General features: G+C 36.6%; 2 protein-coding genes across 9 annotated transcripts in view; one reads left to right on the forward strand and one right to left on the reverse strand.

Annotated features, from left to right (window-relative positions):
- Nucleotides 1-247: 247 nt before the first annotated feature.
- On the forward strand, nt 248-7,079 carry LOC118263337 (uncharacterized). 3 transcript variants are annotated; one of them, XR_007707272.1, is made up of 8 exons: nt 248-400; nt 481-687; nt 2,462-3,972; nt 4,052-4,272; nt 4,353-4,547; nt 4,707-5,336; nt 6,016-6,223; nt 6,819-7,079. XR_007707272.1 is itself a non-coding variant. In XM_035575266.2 (7 exons), the coding sequence occupies exons 2-7, from the start codon at nt 501-503 to the stop codon at nt 6,116-6,118; spliced, it is 2,847 nt and encodes a 948-aa protein (XP_035431159.2). In that variant the 5' UTR covers nt 248-400; nt 481-500; the 3' UTR covers nt 6,119-7,079. The 3 variants fall into 3 exon arrangements, 2 of the variants coding, with proteins under 2 accessions (XP_035431159.2, XP_050561153.1); XM_035575266.2 differs by having other exon boundaries at nt 6,016-7,079; XM_050705196.1 differs by having other exon boundaries at nt 260-400; nt 461-687; nt 6,016-7,079.
- Nucleotides 7,080-7,112: 33 nt separating this feature from the next.
- The window catches only part of LOC118263266 (synaptotagmin-5), an 83,176-nt gene continuing 71,049 nt past the window's right edge, over nt 7,113-19,239 (reverse strand). For all 6 annotated transcript variants that reach the window (XM_050705205.1, XM_050705204.1, XM_050705206.1 and 3 more), the window contains exons 5-9: nt 12,882-13,114; nt 11,859-12,066; nt 9,179-9,405; nt 8,798-8,943; nt 7,113-8,578 (exon numbers count right to left, since the gene is read on the reverse strand). In XM_050705205.1, the coding sequence (XP_050561162.1) occupies nt 8,432-8,578; nt 8,798-8,943; nt 9,179-9,405; nt 11,859-12,066; nt 12,882-13,114 (961 nt within the window). In that variant the 3' untranslated portion in view covers nt 7,113-8,431. The remainder of the gene's footprint in view (nt 8,579-8,797; nt 8,944-9,178; nt 9,406-11,858; nt 12,067-12,881; nt 13,115-19,239) is intronic.

Below are 19,239 nucleotides of genomic sequence, written 5' to 3' on the forward strand. Positions count from 1 at the left end.
GGGTCAAAGGTCCCAAAAATCGTTTTTTTTGTCTTCATTTTTCCACTTTGGAAGCGTCTATCTTTCAAACAATTGATTGATTGACTAAATGAAAATATGTTGTGATTCTTTACGTGGAAAGTTTGTTTCTATCCAATCTTGTGAATCCATCGATGCTAGCGCTACTTTGACAGTGGCCGACTGCAACCCATTTTTCATATTATGTTTTAGCTTAAAAAGCTAGGTATCAAATTTGAAATATTAAATTATAAAAAAAGTATTCATTGAATTGATTCATTCATAGACAGACAGATAATATAGACTGCTGTGGACTGCTGCTTTCTGCAGGAAACGAACAAAAAGGCTGAAAAATAATATAGTTTTACAGAAGAAAGCGTGCCATAATGATATATTAATAACGGTGAGTTTCCTACGCAACAGTCCACATTCATTTTGGGACATATTTCATCGTAGTCATCAGTACAACTTTCTTTTCTACAGCGTAAGACTTTCAAATTGAAATGGCTTGTGTTGAGAATATTCCCCCGCACCACGCGGATTCTGAGATGGAAGAAGGGGAGATTGTGGATGATTTATCAGATATATCGTCTGAGGAAGAGTACCTGTTGCGTCAGAGACTACAAGTGCTAGAAACTTACAACAATGTCCTTGAGCGTAAGAAAGCAAAACGCTTGACCACAGGACCAGGTAAGAAACAGAAAACCTAAGTCGTAGTAGGCATCATACACCACGCGTCACAACTCACTTTAACTTATTATTTAATAACGACCTTGAAATGTAATTAACCTTTGACCTAGTTAAAGATTATCATTAGGTATATTGTCTTGCATTTTATGCTGCATTATATTCTATTTTGCAAGCTAGTCAATTTGTTTTGTAATATTCATGTCAAATAATAATGTTTGTATAAGAATATTATGAACAGCTCATTCTGAGTAAACACATTTATTTATCTGTATATAGTCGGAATAGTGGGGAACTTCATGTATCTAGAAAACTGTTTTCATTTACCAATTCTTGTTGAGCATTGCATCATTACTAGGTCTCAATCATATCTAGAGTGCAGTAATTTCATTATTTTCACCGAACACTAGATAGGTAATTTATATTTATGTCATCTATACTTATAGCATACATCTTATGCTTTTGGCTATAGTCAGAATAAGCTTAACATGTCTCCGGGCTTGTATTAAATAATGTGGCGGTTGTATCTTTACTTAAATGTAAATATACCCTAAATATTGAATCAGAAATGAGACTGCGTTCTGCGCCAACCAACCAATCAGAGCATTGCACTCGCTCTTGTTTCGATTATTTTAAACATAAAGCAAACTCACTAAGGGTACAGAAATGTAGCCCAATAGATATTGTTAAGATAGATTACATGATAGATACCCACACCACTGTCTCTAGGATGTTAATTATGATAGCATGATCATTAATTTTTTAGTTAAAAAATGAATTTTAATTTTGCGAATGAAGATGAATTTTGTGTGACAAAACTGTGGCTTGTAACACAGGGTATGAGATAAAAAGCAGTTGTCATAGCCTGAGCCTTAAAGAATAGCTCAAATGCCATAAAGCGTTTGATTCTTATTTCAACTACTACTTTATAAAAAAGTTTAGAGAATATTGAATGGCTTACATAGGAAAAATTTTATGCAATAATATTTTTTCTGTCCTTTGCAATATTAATGCTAATTTTAGTCCAAAATAGATCATAATCAAACTTGTTTATATGACGTCACAGTAACAATAAGGAAAAAATGATTTTAAAACTTGTTTTTCCTTGTTAAAGTTTATTCTCAGTTACTTAGCTTTAATTTAATTTAATGTAGGTATTCAACAAAACATGGTATCTAATTGAACTATCTATAACTATGCCAGTTTATTTTAGGCAAAACTTTATTCTATAATTTGTTTTTGATAATAGTCAATCTAATTTTATTACTAGCTATTCGAGATTAAAATTAATTATATGAGAATCCGCAAAAAGTACTGTTTGGTTTGAAATGACAACAAAACAATAAAAATTCACACACACACACACACACACAACTTCACGCCTTTTATCCCCGAAGGGGTAGGCAGAGGTGCACATTACGGCATGTAATGCCGCTATACAATGTACACCCACTTTTCACCATTTTGTGTTAAAGTCCCATGTAATAGGGGGTGAGCCCTATTACATGGGACAACAATAAAAATTCTTTTTGTACAATATAATCCAGCTACAAATTCATAATTTAATTAAAAAAGATTTACTTCAAAATAACATTCTTTAGACAAATATTACTTAATAGTGCATGTGTTTAAAAAAATTTGAATATATAATCAATTTTCATTTTATTCATGACTATGCATAAAAGGAAAAAAACATGGTAAGATAATAATGTTTATTGTAGTCTAAGGAATCTCGTATTTTCTGTAGGCATGTAGTGTGCATTCTATAACATTTTAGGTACAAAACATAAAAGGGAAGATGATGATACATTATTGTATGATTTATCGGAAATATCGGCGACTGAACTAGACGATTATTACTTCAATGCACAAAAGAAACCAGTTAAAGTACAAAAACGTCAGAAAACACATCATAGACAGAAAAGAAAAAAAATAGAGCCAGTATTGGTTCCTGAAAAACCTAAGGAAGTGACGAGAGAGTATAAGAAAAAGACACATCATGCCAAGAAGAAATTACCGCCTAAAGTTGTCAGTGAATCCAGTGAAGAATCTGACGATGAATACAGAGCTAGTCGAAGAAAACTAGCCGATGCTGTTGTAGTCAACAAAGATGCAAATAAAACTTCTTTAAGTGAAAGACTTCAGCAAATGCTTTGTGGAGTCAACCCCGAACCAAGAGCCATAGTCACTGATACGAAAAATAGTGATATTAGCAGTGTAACAGAAAATGCTGAATTATCACCAATGTCCTCAATGAATACTGATGATCATACCACATTACATTCTGAAGATACAAAGGACACGGAAAATAAAACAGACAAATCTGTAATAGACTTATGTTCCGATGAAGATAGCAAGTCAATGTCAATAGATTGTTCAAGAACTGTAGATTCAGTTAGTACAGAAGTTGAAAGTCAAGCGAAGGTGCGGAAAGATTCTAATTCAGGCAAAGAATCTGAAGAAGATCTAGAATTGCTTAGACAACATGCTCTCAAAACTAAAATTACTAAAACAAGCACAGTTCTAAATGATGTTCAAACTGAAAATAAACTACTGTCTGATGATGAAGACAGTGACACAGCTGAGTTAAGATTGATCTGTCTTAAGTCTGCTTTACTCAAGAAGGCAATTGAAAGAAAGCAGAAACAAAAGTTAAAGAAAAGACTTTCACAGTCATCCCACCTTGGAGACAATATTGTAAACGATAATAACACTGATATAGAATCCGTTGATATGGATATTGGATCAGATTCTGAAGAAAAGACTAAAGAAAACCCAGATGGTTGTGCCAAAGTCAATAATGTAGATGAACAAAGCAAACCAAATCTTAGTCCAGCATTATTTGCAAACATTCCTTTACCTAGTCCACTGCCAGTAGTGGACGAACTAGAAGATGATGAAGATTTATTACGAGCTAAGTTACTTACTTCTTTAAGTAAAAATTTACCAAATTTGGTAAGCCCCAATGTAATTGAGCCTATAGAAAGCATTAAAGAGTCAAGACCAATTACTCAAAAACCGCCTCAAGTAAAGCCTGTTGTACCTGCTGTTGTACCAAAAGAAAAGAGGTTCATTATAACAGTTGGCGCATCGGATTCTGAAGGAGAAGATGAAGCTACTAAGAATTTAACAAAAATGCACATGAAATTGGCAGAACAAGCTGATTTCCAGCAGAGATTGGACATGTTCTTGAAGAGTACGAGAATGGAAGTGGAGAAAACAACACAACCTCCCGATGTTATACAGCAGCCTGTTCCACCGAAGAAAAACGAAAAGTTCGTTGCTAAGGTCTGAAATAATTCATCCTCACAATTTTGTTTAATGTGTTCTCTATTTTCAGCTATTTCAAGTCTCATATTTCTTCCAGGCCGTAACCCACTTGCCAAAATCAGAGCAAATCGAGTATAGGAATCTCGTGAAGAGAATGGCAGAATTAGAAAAGATAAAACAAGCTAGGCAAACTCCTGTTAATTTAAGTCATAAAGTTCCTATACAAGTAAAAGATACGCTTAAACCAAGGAATGTAGCAACTGATTCCACAAAACTAACAGCCTTAAATGATTTGGAAGAAAAAATAAAAGCGTCAAGGTATTTATGAACCTATTTTTATTAATATTAGGTACATTTTTACAAATTCCGATTTTCATTTGCTATTTTATTCTTTATAGAAAACACATCGCTGAAGAGTCAGCCAAGATTTTGAAGTTGAAGGATGAGGGATTGAAATTATCCCAAAAATACAAAATTGTCGCCACAGAACTTCGCAACATAAAAACTGCTATCGCACTGAACAAGAAGCAGACGAGAGCTGTTCAAACTTGTTTAACCAAAATTAGGTTACACCATCAAATGTTATTGAAAAGGTATTTTTCTTATTTGTTGTTTTGTAAAATCAACATTATGGTCTATATTTCAATGGCTACCTATTTCTTGTTGATAGACTAGTTACTCCACTTCATTGGGTTCTGTATTTCATTATCTTTCAAACCTGGTTGTTCTTCTTTTATAACTCCTTTTTTCAGCTCAACGACTTCTCCACATTCCAAAATCAATGGCGGTCTGCCATATCATACCGTAGCTACGAAATTACAAAAAGAAAATAATCCAGCAAGCGAAGAGAACAAAACGCACATAGTAAACAATAAACTCGTTAAAACAGTAGACAATAATTTGTCTAAAGAAGAACCTAAGCATGTACTAGTACAAAAACCTGTAAAAGAAAACAGTTTACGGAAAGAAGAACCAAAGATTAATAAAGTTGTTCCAGTTGAGAAAGTTGCAGATAAGAAAGAGCAAAATCGAGAATGTGTAGTTCATAAAGTAATAAAAGAAACTCATACGTCTGACGAACCTAAGAAACCAGTAGCAAACAATACTACAAGAATTGTAAAACCTCCGCCTTTAGTGATTGTTCATCCAAAATTGTCAGTGCGACTTGACGTCACTAGTAATAAAAAAGTTGTTAAAGTGGGAGACGATGCAAGTGATAGTAATGTGGAACATAAAGATAGGAATGAGAATTTATTGGACAATAGACTGGTCGTTCATCAAGTTGTGGAAGGTGGAGGGAATAGCGAGAAGCCTGCGCTGGATCGCAGAAGACACGAGAGCTATGACTACAGATCACCTTTAGACGCTTTTGGAATTACAACGTAAGTGAAACTACTTTGAGACCATTCTAATTTTATATCCTTTAGAATAACAACTTTGTTGATCCTGTAGATACTGGTTTTACACTGTTTTCTTTTATTGCGAATCTTTGGGACTGAGTGACCTTCATGAAAACCAGATTTCTTAATATAAATTACTCTTGAATCTTATCGTTGCACCTGTGTTAGTAACGGGAAAAATATAAGATATTATTTAAACACGTAGTTACCTAATATTTTGTTGCCTTATTTTTATCGATAAATAATATAATTAGAAATACCCACCTCAAGGTTGCTTTGATTACGTCAATAAGCGCTAAAATTTGTTTTGCTTTTATTATGAATACGTTTTATGATTGTACTAGATTAATTTTAAACTACTAACAATAATCTTTTCGTTTAAACTTGAGTCGTGTTTAGCGATAGGTTTGTAATTTCACACTACGATGTTATTATCAATGTTTTAAAACAAACTTTTGTATTACTTATGCAAAGGAAATACCGTTTCATTGCGCATTGTATGGAATAGTTTCTTATCCGAAATGGATCACGAGCATTGTTAAAATCTTATTTCTTTGTTAACTAGACTGCCCTTTTATTTCAAATATACTAAACTAAGAAAAAAGTACTTAACAAATATTACCATTACCAGTTAATTGTTTAATAACCTTCTAATTTCCAGTTGGCAGGGCGACCCGAACAAGATCCTCTGTCCATTCGAGGTGGGCGGCGACTGCAAGGACCCTGACTGCAAATACCAACACACCCCCTCCCGGTCCACCTGACATTACACCCACCCACGCACACGCTCCCATCCTACACGTACTTACCCTGACTATCCAATCCTATCCTACTTGTCCGAACGAAGGCAAAGGAATCTTCAGCGATGTGTAAAGTATACATCTCTTATAGCTAACCTAATCATTACTAGCTTTGTTTTGTTGAGTTTCGAATCAATCAAAAATCAATCTTAAAATCTCAATTTGTTTCCAAAGCCATGCATGCCGTAAGTCTAGTCATATCCAATATGTATTTCTATTGTGTTATCATATTATCAGCAAGTATTTGCGTTTCTATCTATTGATATGTTGAATCACTGTTATCATTGTTTCTGAGTTGCGTTTGCGTAATGCTTCAGTGTCAAGTGCAAAGCCATAGTTACATCTACCTCATGCTTATTTACTTACACTCACAAAAATCTATTAACCCATCCTTAGATTTTATGTTTACCTCTTTTTTTGACTGCCAAGAGTTGAATTATTTTTAAAGGCAAAATGTTTTGATCTCCACTGTTTTGTTTTTATCTTTTTTTAGTTGAGTACTACATTTTAGTAGGTACCTTATTCTATTTATTTAAATGTTACTGTGAAGTTATTAATTTGGTCCTGTCTCCGCATGTCTGCCCCGCTGTGTTGAGGTGATGGCGTTGTTAGAATACGTTGAGCTTCATCGACTCACATTTAACATTGTGTACTGCAATTTTAGTTGGCGACTGAGACTGAACGTGACCCTGCATCTCGCCGACAAAGGTGGTAAGTTTCGAGTAACTTTATAATAGTGCATTTGTAGTGCTCTGGACTCATTTTACGACACACTACGGGACTCCGAAGCTCTGGTAAAGTGTTTTGTGTTACGTAAAATATATCAACTTTATTATAATATTATTTTTTACTACATATTATTGATTTTAAAAACATTGTACACATGTAAAAAGTTATAAAATAAACAATACCTGAAAATATTGTATATTCGATTTTTATTTCTACAAGTAAAACCACATTTAATCTTACAAATAGACATTTTATTCAGACATTGTAAAGAAAATAAAAAGTAATATACCTCTTCACACTGATACATACACTTAGATAAAATATGTACGTATATTTTTGGAATAAAATTCGATATAATTCATAAAACCCTTGAACAGACAGAAGTCACTCTACTTGAATGACTATGTACTAATAAGTATTTATTTATATATCTAGTTATGTGACAGAATAACTGTGGGCACACGTGTAAGACAGTACAGGGGATAGAAATAGTCGTATTCATATAAATCATCTATTGGACGATATTTAAAATTTATTTTTCAAAAATTAACGTTCTCATATAAAATTTCTATAAATTTATTCATAAGATTTTTTGTTTGGTGTTCCAAAAGCTCAATATAATTTTTCACCTCGAATATAATAAGGTCTGTTATATTTTTGTAAAGTTTAACAAGATAAATCATTTTATAATTTCTGATATAAGTTTGAGGAGGTTGGAGCCCACAGTTGAGACTGGACAGTTAGGAAGGCAGGGAGTGTAATACAAGTATAAGTCTTGATAAAGGGATTATTACACGTCATCACCATCTCTTTGAGACAGACATTACCTTCGCTCACATGACTTCTCGCCAGTTTACCAAAGAGCGATAAAGCTAACAAGTATCCTACGTTCAGTGCTCCGTGTAGCGAAACTTTATATCGATAACACTTTATATATCAATGACTATAGTGACATTAGTATAACTATTGCAATATTCGAAACACGAACTTGTGAAGCTACTATCTATTGAATATCAGACACATTTGCTCTAAACAGTGATAAAATATTATAATGACAACATTTTATATATTGTTCCTTTGAGCAAACTTAGGCTCTGCGGTGAAGTATTTAAGTAGTATAGTGTAAAGTTAATGTATAGATTAGGCATGCTGTTACAAGGAAATCTCTACAACAGTTGATACAGACAAGTTACACAGTAAACGGTACAACAGTGACGTCATACAGCTAAAAGGGGAGGGGCGATCTTGTGATCTGTACCCACGGAATAATTATTGTAAGACGAGCCCGAGATCAAAGAGTTTAGGCCTTGTCTGTGAAGATAAAACAAGATTGAATCCCACAAAGCACACGGCAGACTAAGTTTGGTATACCCAAATGTTTTATTTTCACAGACAAATGACCAATAGCTCTCTTAAATTACAATAGAGGTCCCGTCCTACTGGTGGACGTCACAGCATTAACTAGACAACAGTGAACAGTATCTACAGAAGGATTAGTATTGCATCGGTCCGGGATAAACTAGACGAGTGAAGGAGAGTGCTGGGAGTCTATCTGAGGGTGTGCCACATGGCGACGGCCTTGCGCGTCTCGTGCGCCATCTGTGCCCAGTGGCGGCCCTCCGCGGCGGGCTCGGCCGCGCCCACGCAGCACCACCCCACCACCAGGCCGCTGCCGCCGCCGCTCACCACGCATACCTGAACCACCACAACCATTACAACATTAATGATTACTATACTAAAACCAAGTATTTAAGGCTACCTAGAAGGTATACTTGGTACAACTCGGCCATTCAGCAGTTTACCTACTAGAAGAGGTTATTAAGAGTGTTTAAAACTTTTTGCGCTTTATCACGTGACTTCGAAAGCCAAAGGCATTTTTGTAGACTCAATAGAAAAATAGTGATGTTTCCATACCTCAATGGAAGCCTCCTGAAGGTTAGCAGACGGCAGGCTGAACGACAAGGCCTCGTTCCACACAGGGTTGTTGATCTCTTTTCTGTTAGTCTTCTTCTTTTTCACACGCTTCCCATTCACCAGCAAGTATACTTTTACATACACATCTATAACAAACAAATAAAATTTTATTATTAGAACTTATGACGGGATAATTACCTGTTTATTCATTTTGACGAGTTTTCGATATTTCGGCACTGTTGCAAGCGCCATGATCATATAAATAAAATTTTATTATTAAAGTAGGTCGCGTAGGCAAAATCGCTCCTGGTTTTGATGGATCTTAAAGTGGGTCCACTTATATCTTGTATAGCTTTCCTTAAAGTGAAAGTGGCTACCAACCTAAAGCATCCTTCCCTTCCTGAGGTGGCAACAGATTCCTAGCTTTCAGCACGACCACAGTGAGTCGCTCAGCCGATGGTAGGTAAGAAAGAGACAACAGCAGTTCTTGCAGCTCCTCTGGTGGACGTCGCTCTCGGGACAGTTCGGCCCAAACTTCGGCACCTCCCGCTACTTCGACGCGAGAGAGTGGCACCTTCGCGGAGCCCATCACCTCGTTGCGAGAGAATCTGAAATCAGTAGAATGATGGTTGAAAAGACGTAGACATGCCTTCTGGGTCAAAACTGAATTGTTTGATGAAATTAGTTAGGTTTGATTCAAGGATGTGATATCCTGGTTTTTTCGGAATGGTTTTTTCGTAGACAACCAACTATAAGCCCCCATAAAGAATATTAACCCAGCGTCTCGGGTATCACGTAAACATTCATTCAACTTCATATATCAAAATGTTGAATACAAAGTTAAACTTTTTCATAAAAAATCTGTTAATGCTTAATGATTGATGCATTGGCTGTCACTGAAACATTTCTTACGAAGTCAACTCTGAACTGACGAGCAAGCAGTGTTCTTCGTCGTGACCGTGGCTCAGGTGCTGGCGGTGGTGTGATGCTGGTCATACGGCCTGGTATCAAAGTGACACGGTGTTGTGATTCGAAACCACAAATGGTGAAGAGCTGTTACGGACTGTACTTCCTTCTATATCTGTGTCGTGTATATTCACCCTAGGGCATCGGACGAAGTATATGAACTGGTCTAAAAGTGGCGTTTATGGACAGCTTAAAGGGCGAGTGATTATTGTCGGTGATTTAAATTTGAATCCTGTTTATACATCTAGTAGTATTTTAAGTTACTATTGTTATTTCCTTACTGTAAGTGGACTGAGTGAGAGGAATGAGGTGAAGAATGCTTATGGAGGACAACTGGATGTGGTGTTGGTGTCAGAGGGCATTGATCAAGTAGAAGTGATAGAATTGGATGGAGGAGGACTTGTTCCGAAGCGTGACGCCTACCACCCTCCATTAGAAGTAGTTTTCAGCTTGATTAACAAACTTCGTAATATAGATGTAAGCACCTCCCGCTACTTCGACGCGGGAGAGTGGCACCTTCTGTTTTTATGCGATGAATGTGTCCCAAAAAAGAAAAGGTCCATCGTTACCGGTTTGGTTCGTAATGCGAGAGAATCTGGAAATCAAATAGTATCTTTTTCAGAAATTGAATGATTAAAAAGTCAACAGCGTACGATGAATATATTAACGTAAATCATAAGACATGTTGAAACTTGAAAGGTGCAGAAGGCTGGATTGTTTACCGGATGTACTTGATCATGAAAACCAGTTGGCTAATATGGTACATTTGACTGAAAGCCAGTGATGTCGAAATATTTGCCTTCTAACTGATAACATTCCCGCGTACCTATAAAGAATAGGCTACATAACATTAAAAACTGGTATTTAGCGAGTTCAACCATGGCGAAAATTCGTAGCCATAACGTCTTCCGAATTATTTGAATTCACCATTAGTGTTCTACAACAGGATTTTTTGGCAATCGAAAATCCAAACAGACAAAAATAAAGCCTAATTTATTTTGCAAATGATATGATGGGAACTCATCTAACATACTCTGAAATTACATAATCAAAGACTTGCAGCAGCAATGTCTTGTCGGACAACTCGTCGTGCGACACGGGGAACTTGAAGTGCTGGTCGAAGAATGGTGTTGTATGCTGACGATCTTAAACTCATTTCAGTTCCGAGTGATATTGATGCACCAGTGGAGTCTGACGGACTCGGGTGTCCACTTTTGGGAGTAAGGTAGAGCTCTCGCTATACCGTACGTAGATCCCCGACTAAATTTTCACGAACATATGAGGTCTGATTCCTTCGCAGGTTAGGTTTCGTAATTCCCGGCCTCGTATGGCCCGTAGCCAAATCCATGAGCTGGAATCCTCAGTGAGATGCAAGGTGCAGAAAGCTTAGGTTTCTAAAAGCTATCTGCCGCACCCAGAGACATTTTAATAATTACGGAATTAACTCTATCGGCCTATGCGCGGGCAATTAGTCCCGAGGATTTTGTTTGTGCCGGCAGTGCTAAAACAAGCTTAGGCCGCTAACGACTGCCGGTTAACAGTCGCGTGCAAGTTCTTACTCGTTCGTGCATTGATGCTCTCTTGATGCACAGAGTGTGATTTGTTGAGAGATACGACGGTTAAGTATATGGCTGATGGTAAGTAATTAAAAATATTGTTTTCTTTTTCGAAAAATTTTAACTTTTATTTAACAATTATCATCTAAATAAATAAATAAATAAATAAATAAATAAATAAATCCTTGCGTTATTAAGCATCCGGAAACTATCGGATAGCTTATTATCATCCTTATTTTTATTTCGGTATTGCGTAAATGAGACATGGCAGTTACACAGCTTATTTGAAGTATAAATGAAACCATTTGAAATTGTTGTGTTGAAATCCAATAACCGTAACCGAAACTACCGGTAATTGTTAACTTTCCGTATGAGGATAATCCATTTTCCGTTAACATTTTGCTAAGGGCTAGATTTTTAACGTAAGTAGGGTTCGGAAAGTACCATAACGTCCACCGTTTTCTACTTAGAATCGAAAATCCAAATAGTATTTGATTTAAATTGCCATAGCATGTGAATATGATCTCAAGTAGATTAACCTGTCATAATCAAAGACTTGCAGCAGCAATGTCTTGTCGGACAACTCGTCGTGCGACACGGGGAACTTGAAGTGCTGGTCGAAGAATGGGTTGGCTTCGTTCCGATGCACCGGAGTCTGACGGACTCGGGTGTCCACTTCGGGGAGTAAGGTGACTCGCACGTAGGGGTCGTTGAAACCCCCGGCCTCGTAGCCCGCCAAATCATGAGCTGAAATAAAAAGATGCCATCTTAAAATCTATGTATACTTATAGGTATGGTAATTTAAATTTGAATGGTATGAAAGACAACGCGGATTTCGTAGCAAACTGCTACGAGAATGCTACGCGTAGCTAGCGTGCTACAAAATATATAAAAAGCTGACTTATACAAATCACCCGTTAAACTAAACGAGTTTATTTTTAAACCTTATCTACATTAGTGTGTGATATGGATCCATTGTGGAGTACGACTGTTACTGACCTTCGCGACTTATAAATAGGCACACTAATGATATTTTCTATTTGTTTATTTTGGTGACATGACACGCTATTATGGGCAAGGTTGTTTGATGAAGGTGGCCATAAGCCGAAATATTCATACGCAAGTAAAGTACCAAGGTAACAAGTACTACAATTAGTATTTTTTTTTACAACAGATTTTCAACCTTTTCTGTTTGTAATAAAGCTGAGAATCTGTTGTTGCCTTTTGTTAGTTTGATGTGATGACATCTACACTACATACTCGAAGAGAAATTAATCCCACAAACACGAATAAATACCTAAAGGGTAACGTGTTTACTTAGCTACGTGCACCAACTACAATCACAATCGAACAATGTTCAACATTTGTTAATTAAGGAAGCCTTGATTATTTATTGTTGTTTACTGAAATACCCAGTTCAGTACAATCTCCTATTCTATTTCCCTTGATCTAGCAGGATCTAATCTAAGCGCAGTCAGACCATCCGTCCTTTATTTGCAACCAACATAATCGAACCAATAATACATATTATAAAGAAATAAAAAAGATAAAGGTAGTCTTACCTTCAATAAGATGCACTTCCAAATCAGATCTATCGAAGTCGTACTTCAGACGTAAATGGATCCTGCCGAGAGATGGGCCGGCTCCTTCCAGCTCTATCACAAGAGGTGCCTCTCGCTTGGTGTACAGGTCTGGCTGCAAGGCTCCCAGCGAGCTGATGGCTGCGCTGGCCCCAGGACTCAGTGGGCCCACTCCACTGCTGCTTTCTACTAAGGAGTTGCTGCGGTCTATCCGCCTGGAAAGACCAATCAGTGACAGATTAGTACGTATTCATATTTATTATATAACGACCTTAAACACGATTTCTTCTATTATAACTTTCGTGACTAAATTAATATGTCATCGGGTAATCGGCTTGAAGCTAGTCGAGTTCCTCGTCAAATAGCTACGTAAATGAGAACATAATTAATTAACGATTTCTCTTATTAAATTCGTATTAAAGTGGTACATTACATTGTATTTGCACCTCTGCTTACCTCTTCGGAGAAAGGCGTAACGTTATGAAAATAAATAATACCAAACTGATTTCTCTACGCAGTAAAATGTAAAATAAGAGAACCCATTTACAATTCCATCAGTTGAAACAAAAGTAAAAGATACCTATAAAAGTAAAACCCCTGCCAATGTCGGTCTGTCTGCCTCAATTATCGTAGGAAATAATTAAAATGTACATTCGCAAAGGAAACATCGTATTTACTAGGAAACGCAGCCGTTGATACAAAATCCAATGAACATAATGGACATGCCGGTAATGGGGGGCGGATATGCCGAAGTTAAGCGCCTTAACAGCAACATGTGAATGTACCGAGAGAATGTATGGACTTGGGTAGTAGCTACCTATTAGGTGAGTACACTGTGTATTTACGTAATGTATGTGGATATTGTATGTACGGGGGTAAAAGAAAACGTGGTTGTTTATGTATCAAAGGAAATAGTATTTGTAGGTATGTAGATAGATGTGGATTTTCGTTTCTTTGTTGGGTTAAGAGTGTTATTAAAAAGGTCTAGGGGCCGTTCAATTATTACGTAAGCACTATGGGGGGGCGGGGGGTCTTTGCTTTGCTTATTTTGGATGACATGGGGGGTAGGGGAGTCTAGATGATGATTACGTCATCGGTAGTTATTTTCTTTTTTACACGAATGGCAACCCACACATTGTCTTTGCTTGAAAACGAAAAGCATTTTCGGGGATTCCCGCAAGTAATACATACATTTAGTGAACAGTGCGCGGTAATTCCCCTACTCGCTTTAGAACCGAGTAAGGGAATTACCGCGCGCTGTTCACTTGTCTAAATTTCCTCTATCAGTGTATTGTTTCGTTTGGCTGCTATAGCGAGTAGACGTATTGTAAGCATAGTAAAGCAAGTTAACATTTGTGTTACCATTCATTCCATTATCCAAAGTTTAATGTTTAAATAAGATGTCATTTCAAATAGACAAATCCAAGTTATACCAAAAATTGTTTGAAAGTTTTAAAAAATCTCATACAAGTACGAAAGTACAAAATGTACAAAATTTAGTTAACGAAGTGTGGCGAAATTATAAATTACAAGCAAAATCCGACAAGGAACTAGATATTATTGTATCTAAGAGAATCGAAGAAGAATTGCAAGCAGCGACTAAGAATAAATCCAATTTACTACATTTTTTTCTAAGGTGAGTGACGAAATCATTTTAGGTACCTACTAGAAATATTAGAAATCGCCAAAAAGTTTCTCTTTGCTAATTAGAAAATATTATGGCCTATCTTAAAGTATAGAGGTAATATTCATTATATAGATTTATTTCTTATAATTGATTCCGTCAATTGGTCACAAAATACAGGATGTCAGTTTTATACATATATATTATATACCTACAGGAAACTATACTCTATTCAAATAGGTATTTAACAGAATGTAAACAATCTTTATATGTCTTTTTATTGAAATATGTGGTTTAAAATTGTAAACTGTGTAAAATCTGTTGTGATTCATTTAAAAACTCAACCAATATTAAAAAATTGCTTTTCTGTAAATACATAAAGGTGCGTACAAACATCGTGAGGCGTGCGCCGCGAATGGTTCGCACGTATACATGTGCCGTAGCATGCCTCAGGTTGATGTATGCGAGACGAACCATTCGCGGCGCAAGCCTCGCGATGTCTGTACGCACCTTTACAGATATCTGATTTTATAATTGCATATTTCAATAAAAAGACATATCAAGATTGTTTATATTCTTTTAAATACCTACTTGAATAGACTATAACACCCTGTATTTTGTGACCGGAACGATTTGCTCGTTTAAAGATATTAGATTTAAAGCCATAGGGTTTTGTATTTACCATATTTATTGCCATACTTTGTATTTATGTAGCTTAATAAGAGAATCTTTAGCAGAACCCATAGAAAGTTTTTATTTTTAGGCAACCTGTAAACCTGCAGAAAAAACACAAATTACACAGCCAGCTTCAAATATTAAAAAACAGGAAGAAGATAAAATAAAAACCGGTAATGAATCACAACAGCAATGCGAAATTAATAAAAATACAGATAAACAGAGACCAAAACCTTCTCAGGAAGCTATGAAAAATAAGATTGCTCTACTCGAAAAAAATTTGAATGCTTTGTATTCTGCCAGAGATACTATGTCAATCCGTGCTGAAGTTGATAAACAGATCATTAAGTTGCGCGAGGAAATAAAAACAGCAAAACAGTCTTTAAACAGGAAGGTTCAAAACGCAGTTGCCCAGAAGAAACACAGGGATGGTATGAAAAGAAAGTTAGAAGATATTTGTCATGAAAATCCAGAAATGAAAAAAAGACTATCTCTGAGGGATTCAGTGGGACGTCCTAATCTTGAAAGCAATCAACCTTTACTATTGAAAACAATCGCGGATATAGCTTTATTTGGGAGTGCAGCAGATGATAGAAGACGAACGGAATCAATTCGCAGCGTAAAAACTCTTGATGAACTCACACAAGAATTACGTAAAATGGGATTTGACATTAGTCGCAGTGGGACATATCTTCGTTTGATTCCCAGAAAATCTAATTCTGCAGAGGGACGAAGACATGTATCGACAGTCCCTGTTAAGCTCATTCGGGCTCAAACTGATCACCACAAGAGCCACTTAGATAGCAAGTTCGCTGAAACATCAATCCATTATTTAGAGAACATAGCATCCATACTAGGACCAGATCAAGTATTTTTCATATCTCAAGATGATAAAGCTCGAGTCCCTATTGGCGTAACTGCGGCAAATAAGCAAGCACCTCTTCTAATGCACATGGAATATAGAATCAAATTGCCTGATCACGATTGGGTAATCGCTGAGCGTCATAAATTAATACCATCTGTTTATGCTGGTATCAAAATCACTTCCAATATGCTAGGACAACCGCAAGCCGTTGGATATTCTGGACCAACATACATCGCTATTCGAAGTGGAAAGCATAGTTCATCTACTGCTAATACTCATGCTCAGGATTTCGAGACGCTTCTCGAACTTGAAGAGTTTCGACCATTAGCTAAAACTGACCATGGACTAGTAAAACCAGTGGTAATCATGACGGTTGATGGAGGGCCAGATGAAAATCCGCGTTATCAAAAAGTCATAGGGTTTGCTATACAACACTTTAAGCGACATGATCTCGATGCATTGTTTTTAGCTACCAATGCTCCCGGAAGAAGTGCGTATAACAGAGTAGAGCGCAGAATGGCTCCTCTTAGTCGGGAACTGGCTGGTTTAATATTGCCTCATGACCATTTTGGGTCTCATTTGGATGAACGTGGCGTTACAATTGATGAACATTTAGAAAGATCTAATTTCGAATTTGCAGGAAAAGTATTAGCTGAAGTATGGAGTTCAATGGAAATTGATGGCTATAATGTTAATGCAAAATATGTTGGGGCAGGTGAACAAGATCTTCCTGATTTTCCAGACATTAAATGGTATTCAGAACATGTGCGTGAAAGCCAATACTTGCTCCAAATTGTAAAATGTAGAAATACAGAATGCTGTCGTCCAAGAAGTGGACTATTTAGATTACTAGACAACAGGTTTCTTCCACCACCTGTAAAAGTAAAACAAACAGTTGATGACTTGGTTTTAGATGAAGGAGGGCAATTTCTTAATCTTCCAGTCAATTTAGCTCTACGCTTAAGTGCTTCACTCAAAGATTTCCTGCAAATGCCATACGATTATTTTTGTCCGACGGTACAATTGAGGCTATCAAGTCGAACATGCAAAACGTGTGGTCTTTATCATGCTTCCGTCAAGTCACTAAATCGTCACATCGAAAAGATCCATAAGAAAGTAAACACGCACACTGATAGGAAAGTTAGACCTGTAAGAGTCGCTGCTCGTCGTGCTAATGAACTGATGTGCATTATTCAAAATTTAGAGCACCATGATGTTGAATGGCTCGATGAGAATGACGTAGACATTCCAAAATCGGATGAAAGCGAGCAGACTCACAACACTGAGCAGCAATCGAAGCAATCCAATGTCATCGAAAACTTAGAATCATGGATTCGGGTTTCATGGACTGAAGACTGTTAATTTGAATTTAATATATGTACCAAAAATTTAAAATAAGTTTGTTATGTTAGTAAGATATAATATTTTTGTCCTTTACTCTATGTTGAATACCGTTTCAGTAAAATATAATCTCTATCCTAAATCTATTTTCTTATTTTTCAAATTATAATTATAACATTATAAAATTAAAAAAACAATACATTAATTGACAAATGTTTACGTAAGCATGGGGGAGGGGGTAAGAGCTTTGCTTACTTTTGCTGACAAGGGGGATGGGGGGTAAATAATTGCAATAAATCTGCTTACGTAATACTTGAACGGCCCCCAGTATGTTTGGTTGAACATGTAGAACTGTTATGATAATGAAATGCCTGTACTGGTCCTTAACTAGCTAAGGCTGGTCTGAAAGATATCACTGTTTCTTACAAAATAGTGAATGATTGCTCTTTAAGTAGGTTAAGGAAGTGCCGTAACAAGTGTTGCACTGTGGGGTCTCCGGTCTACTTAGAGGACTCGGTGCCCCTCACAGGTGCAGAGGATGGTCTACCGGGGTTTTAGGTTTTAGTCTTTTATCCCCAAAAAAGCATTAAGCCTTTTAAAAGTTTCCCGATCATTAACAAAAGGAATAACCTAGCTACCCAGCCTAACCTAGGCGACTATAGATAAACACATCTATAGGTACTCATCTAGATGTACAAGATGACAGATAGACGGTTAAACCACCAGAAGCAGTTGCAATCTTCAGAGTTAAATCAATAAGTGGAAGAGTTAAGTTAAAAAAATCATTGACGCCCAAATGAAAATTGAAAATACCAGCCAGAAACATTTTAATAACCCTATATATAGCCAACAGGGTTCATAAAAGCCACGATGTATGAATACAGGATAGGAACCTCACACAGTAGGTACTATATACCGTTCGATATACGTTCATATTTACGTTCACAATCTATCCGAAACGCAGGTAACTAGGTCACGTCATTCAAAGCAGAAACAGCTATGTGCCCTTAGTACAAGTGTGCTTTACGTTGAACGACAACGAAACGAGAGCGGTGATTGGCCGGCGATGAATGAACCAACCAATCAGAGCGTCGATTCGATCTCCTTAAACTCGTACTAAAGCCTTTTGTACAGGAAAATACATCCCATCAATATTTTAACGGCACTAGTGAAAGATATTAATGAAATTAATTGAAGTATCATCACAGGAGTGGTGTTAATGGATTTTATCCGCTTTATCATAATAATGTAAGCCCTTAAGGTTTACATTGCCGGGGTACATAGCTCATTGTGAGGGTACGGGCTGTATATCAAGATTAAGACGCAGGCATAGATTAAGGCGTACATTGTGTGGATTTGATAGAGTCGTCAGGACTTCTTTGTTACGGGTCTTCAGTATATTATTATGGTAATCATGAGATAACGATGTGTTTTTGCCATTGTACAATGTACACCCACTTTTCACCATTTGTGTTATAAGACTCATGTAATAACAGTGATCTTATTGCCATATACATTCCAGACTTCGTGTTACTACTGAGAAATTCTCGAATTACCGAAAAAAAATCAGTAATACTTTGCCTGACCCGAGAATTAAACCCGAGACCACTTGTCCGGCAGTCGCACTTGCGACTACTCGACCAACGAGGCAGTTTTAAGTATACTATGATAATAATATAGGTATCTACGTTCGATCTGCGTAGCACACGACTAAAAAAGAAAAAAAAGATAGTTATCCTCTTTTTTATAAAAAGCATTTCGTCTTAAAGTTATGGCCATCTATTTAATACAACGTTTTTTCCTATTCAAAAAACATTATCATTAATGGCCCCGAC

The sequence above is a fragment of the Spodoptera frugiperda genome, chromosome 27 (genome assembly GCF_023101765.2).
Source record: "Spodoptera frugiperda isolate SF20-4 chromosome 27, AGI-APGP_CSIRO_Sfru_2.0, whole genome shotgun sequence".
Taxonomy (NCBI): domain Eukaryota; kingdom Metazoa; phylum Arthropoda; class Insecta; order Lepidoptera; family Noctuidae; genus Spodoptera; species Spodoptera frugiperda.

Coding starts and splice junctions, on each gene's coding strand:
- LOC118263337 (XM_035575266.2), top strand. CDS start 501: ATGGCTTGTGTTGAGAATATTCCCCCGCACCACGCGGATTCTGAGATG. Junction 688..2,461: donor ACGCTTGACCACAGGACCAG/GTAAGAAACAGA, acceptor ATAACATTTTAG/GTACAAAACATAAAAGGGAA. Junction 3,973..4,051: donor ACGAAAAGTTCGTTGCTAAG/GTCTGAAATAAT, acceptor TATTTCTTCCAG/GCCGTAACCCACTTGCCAAA.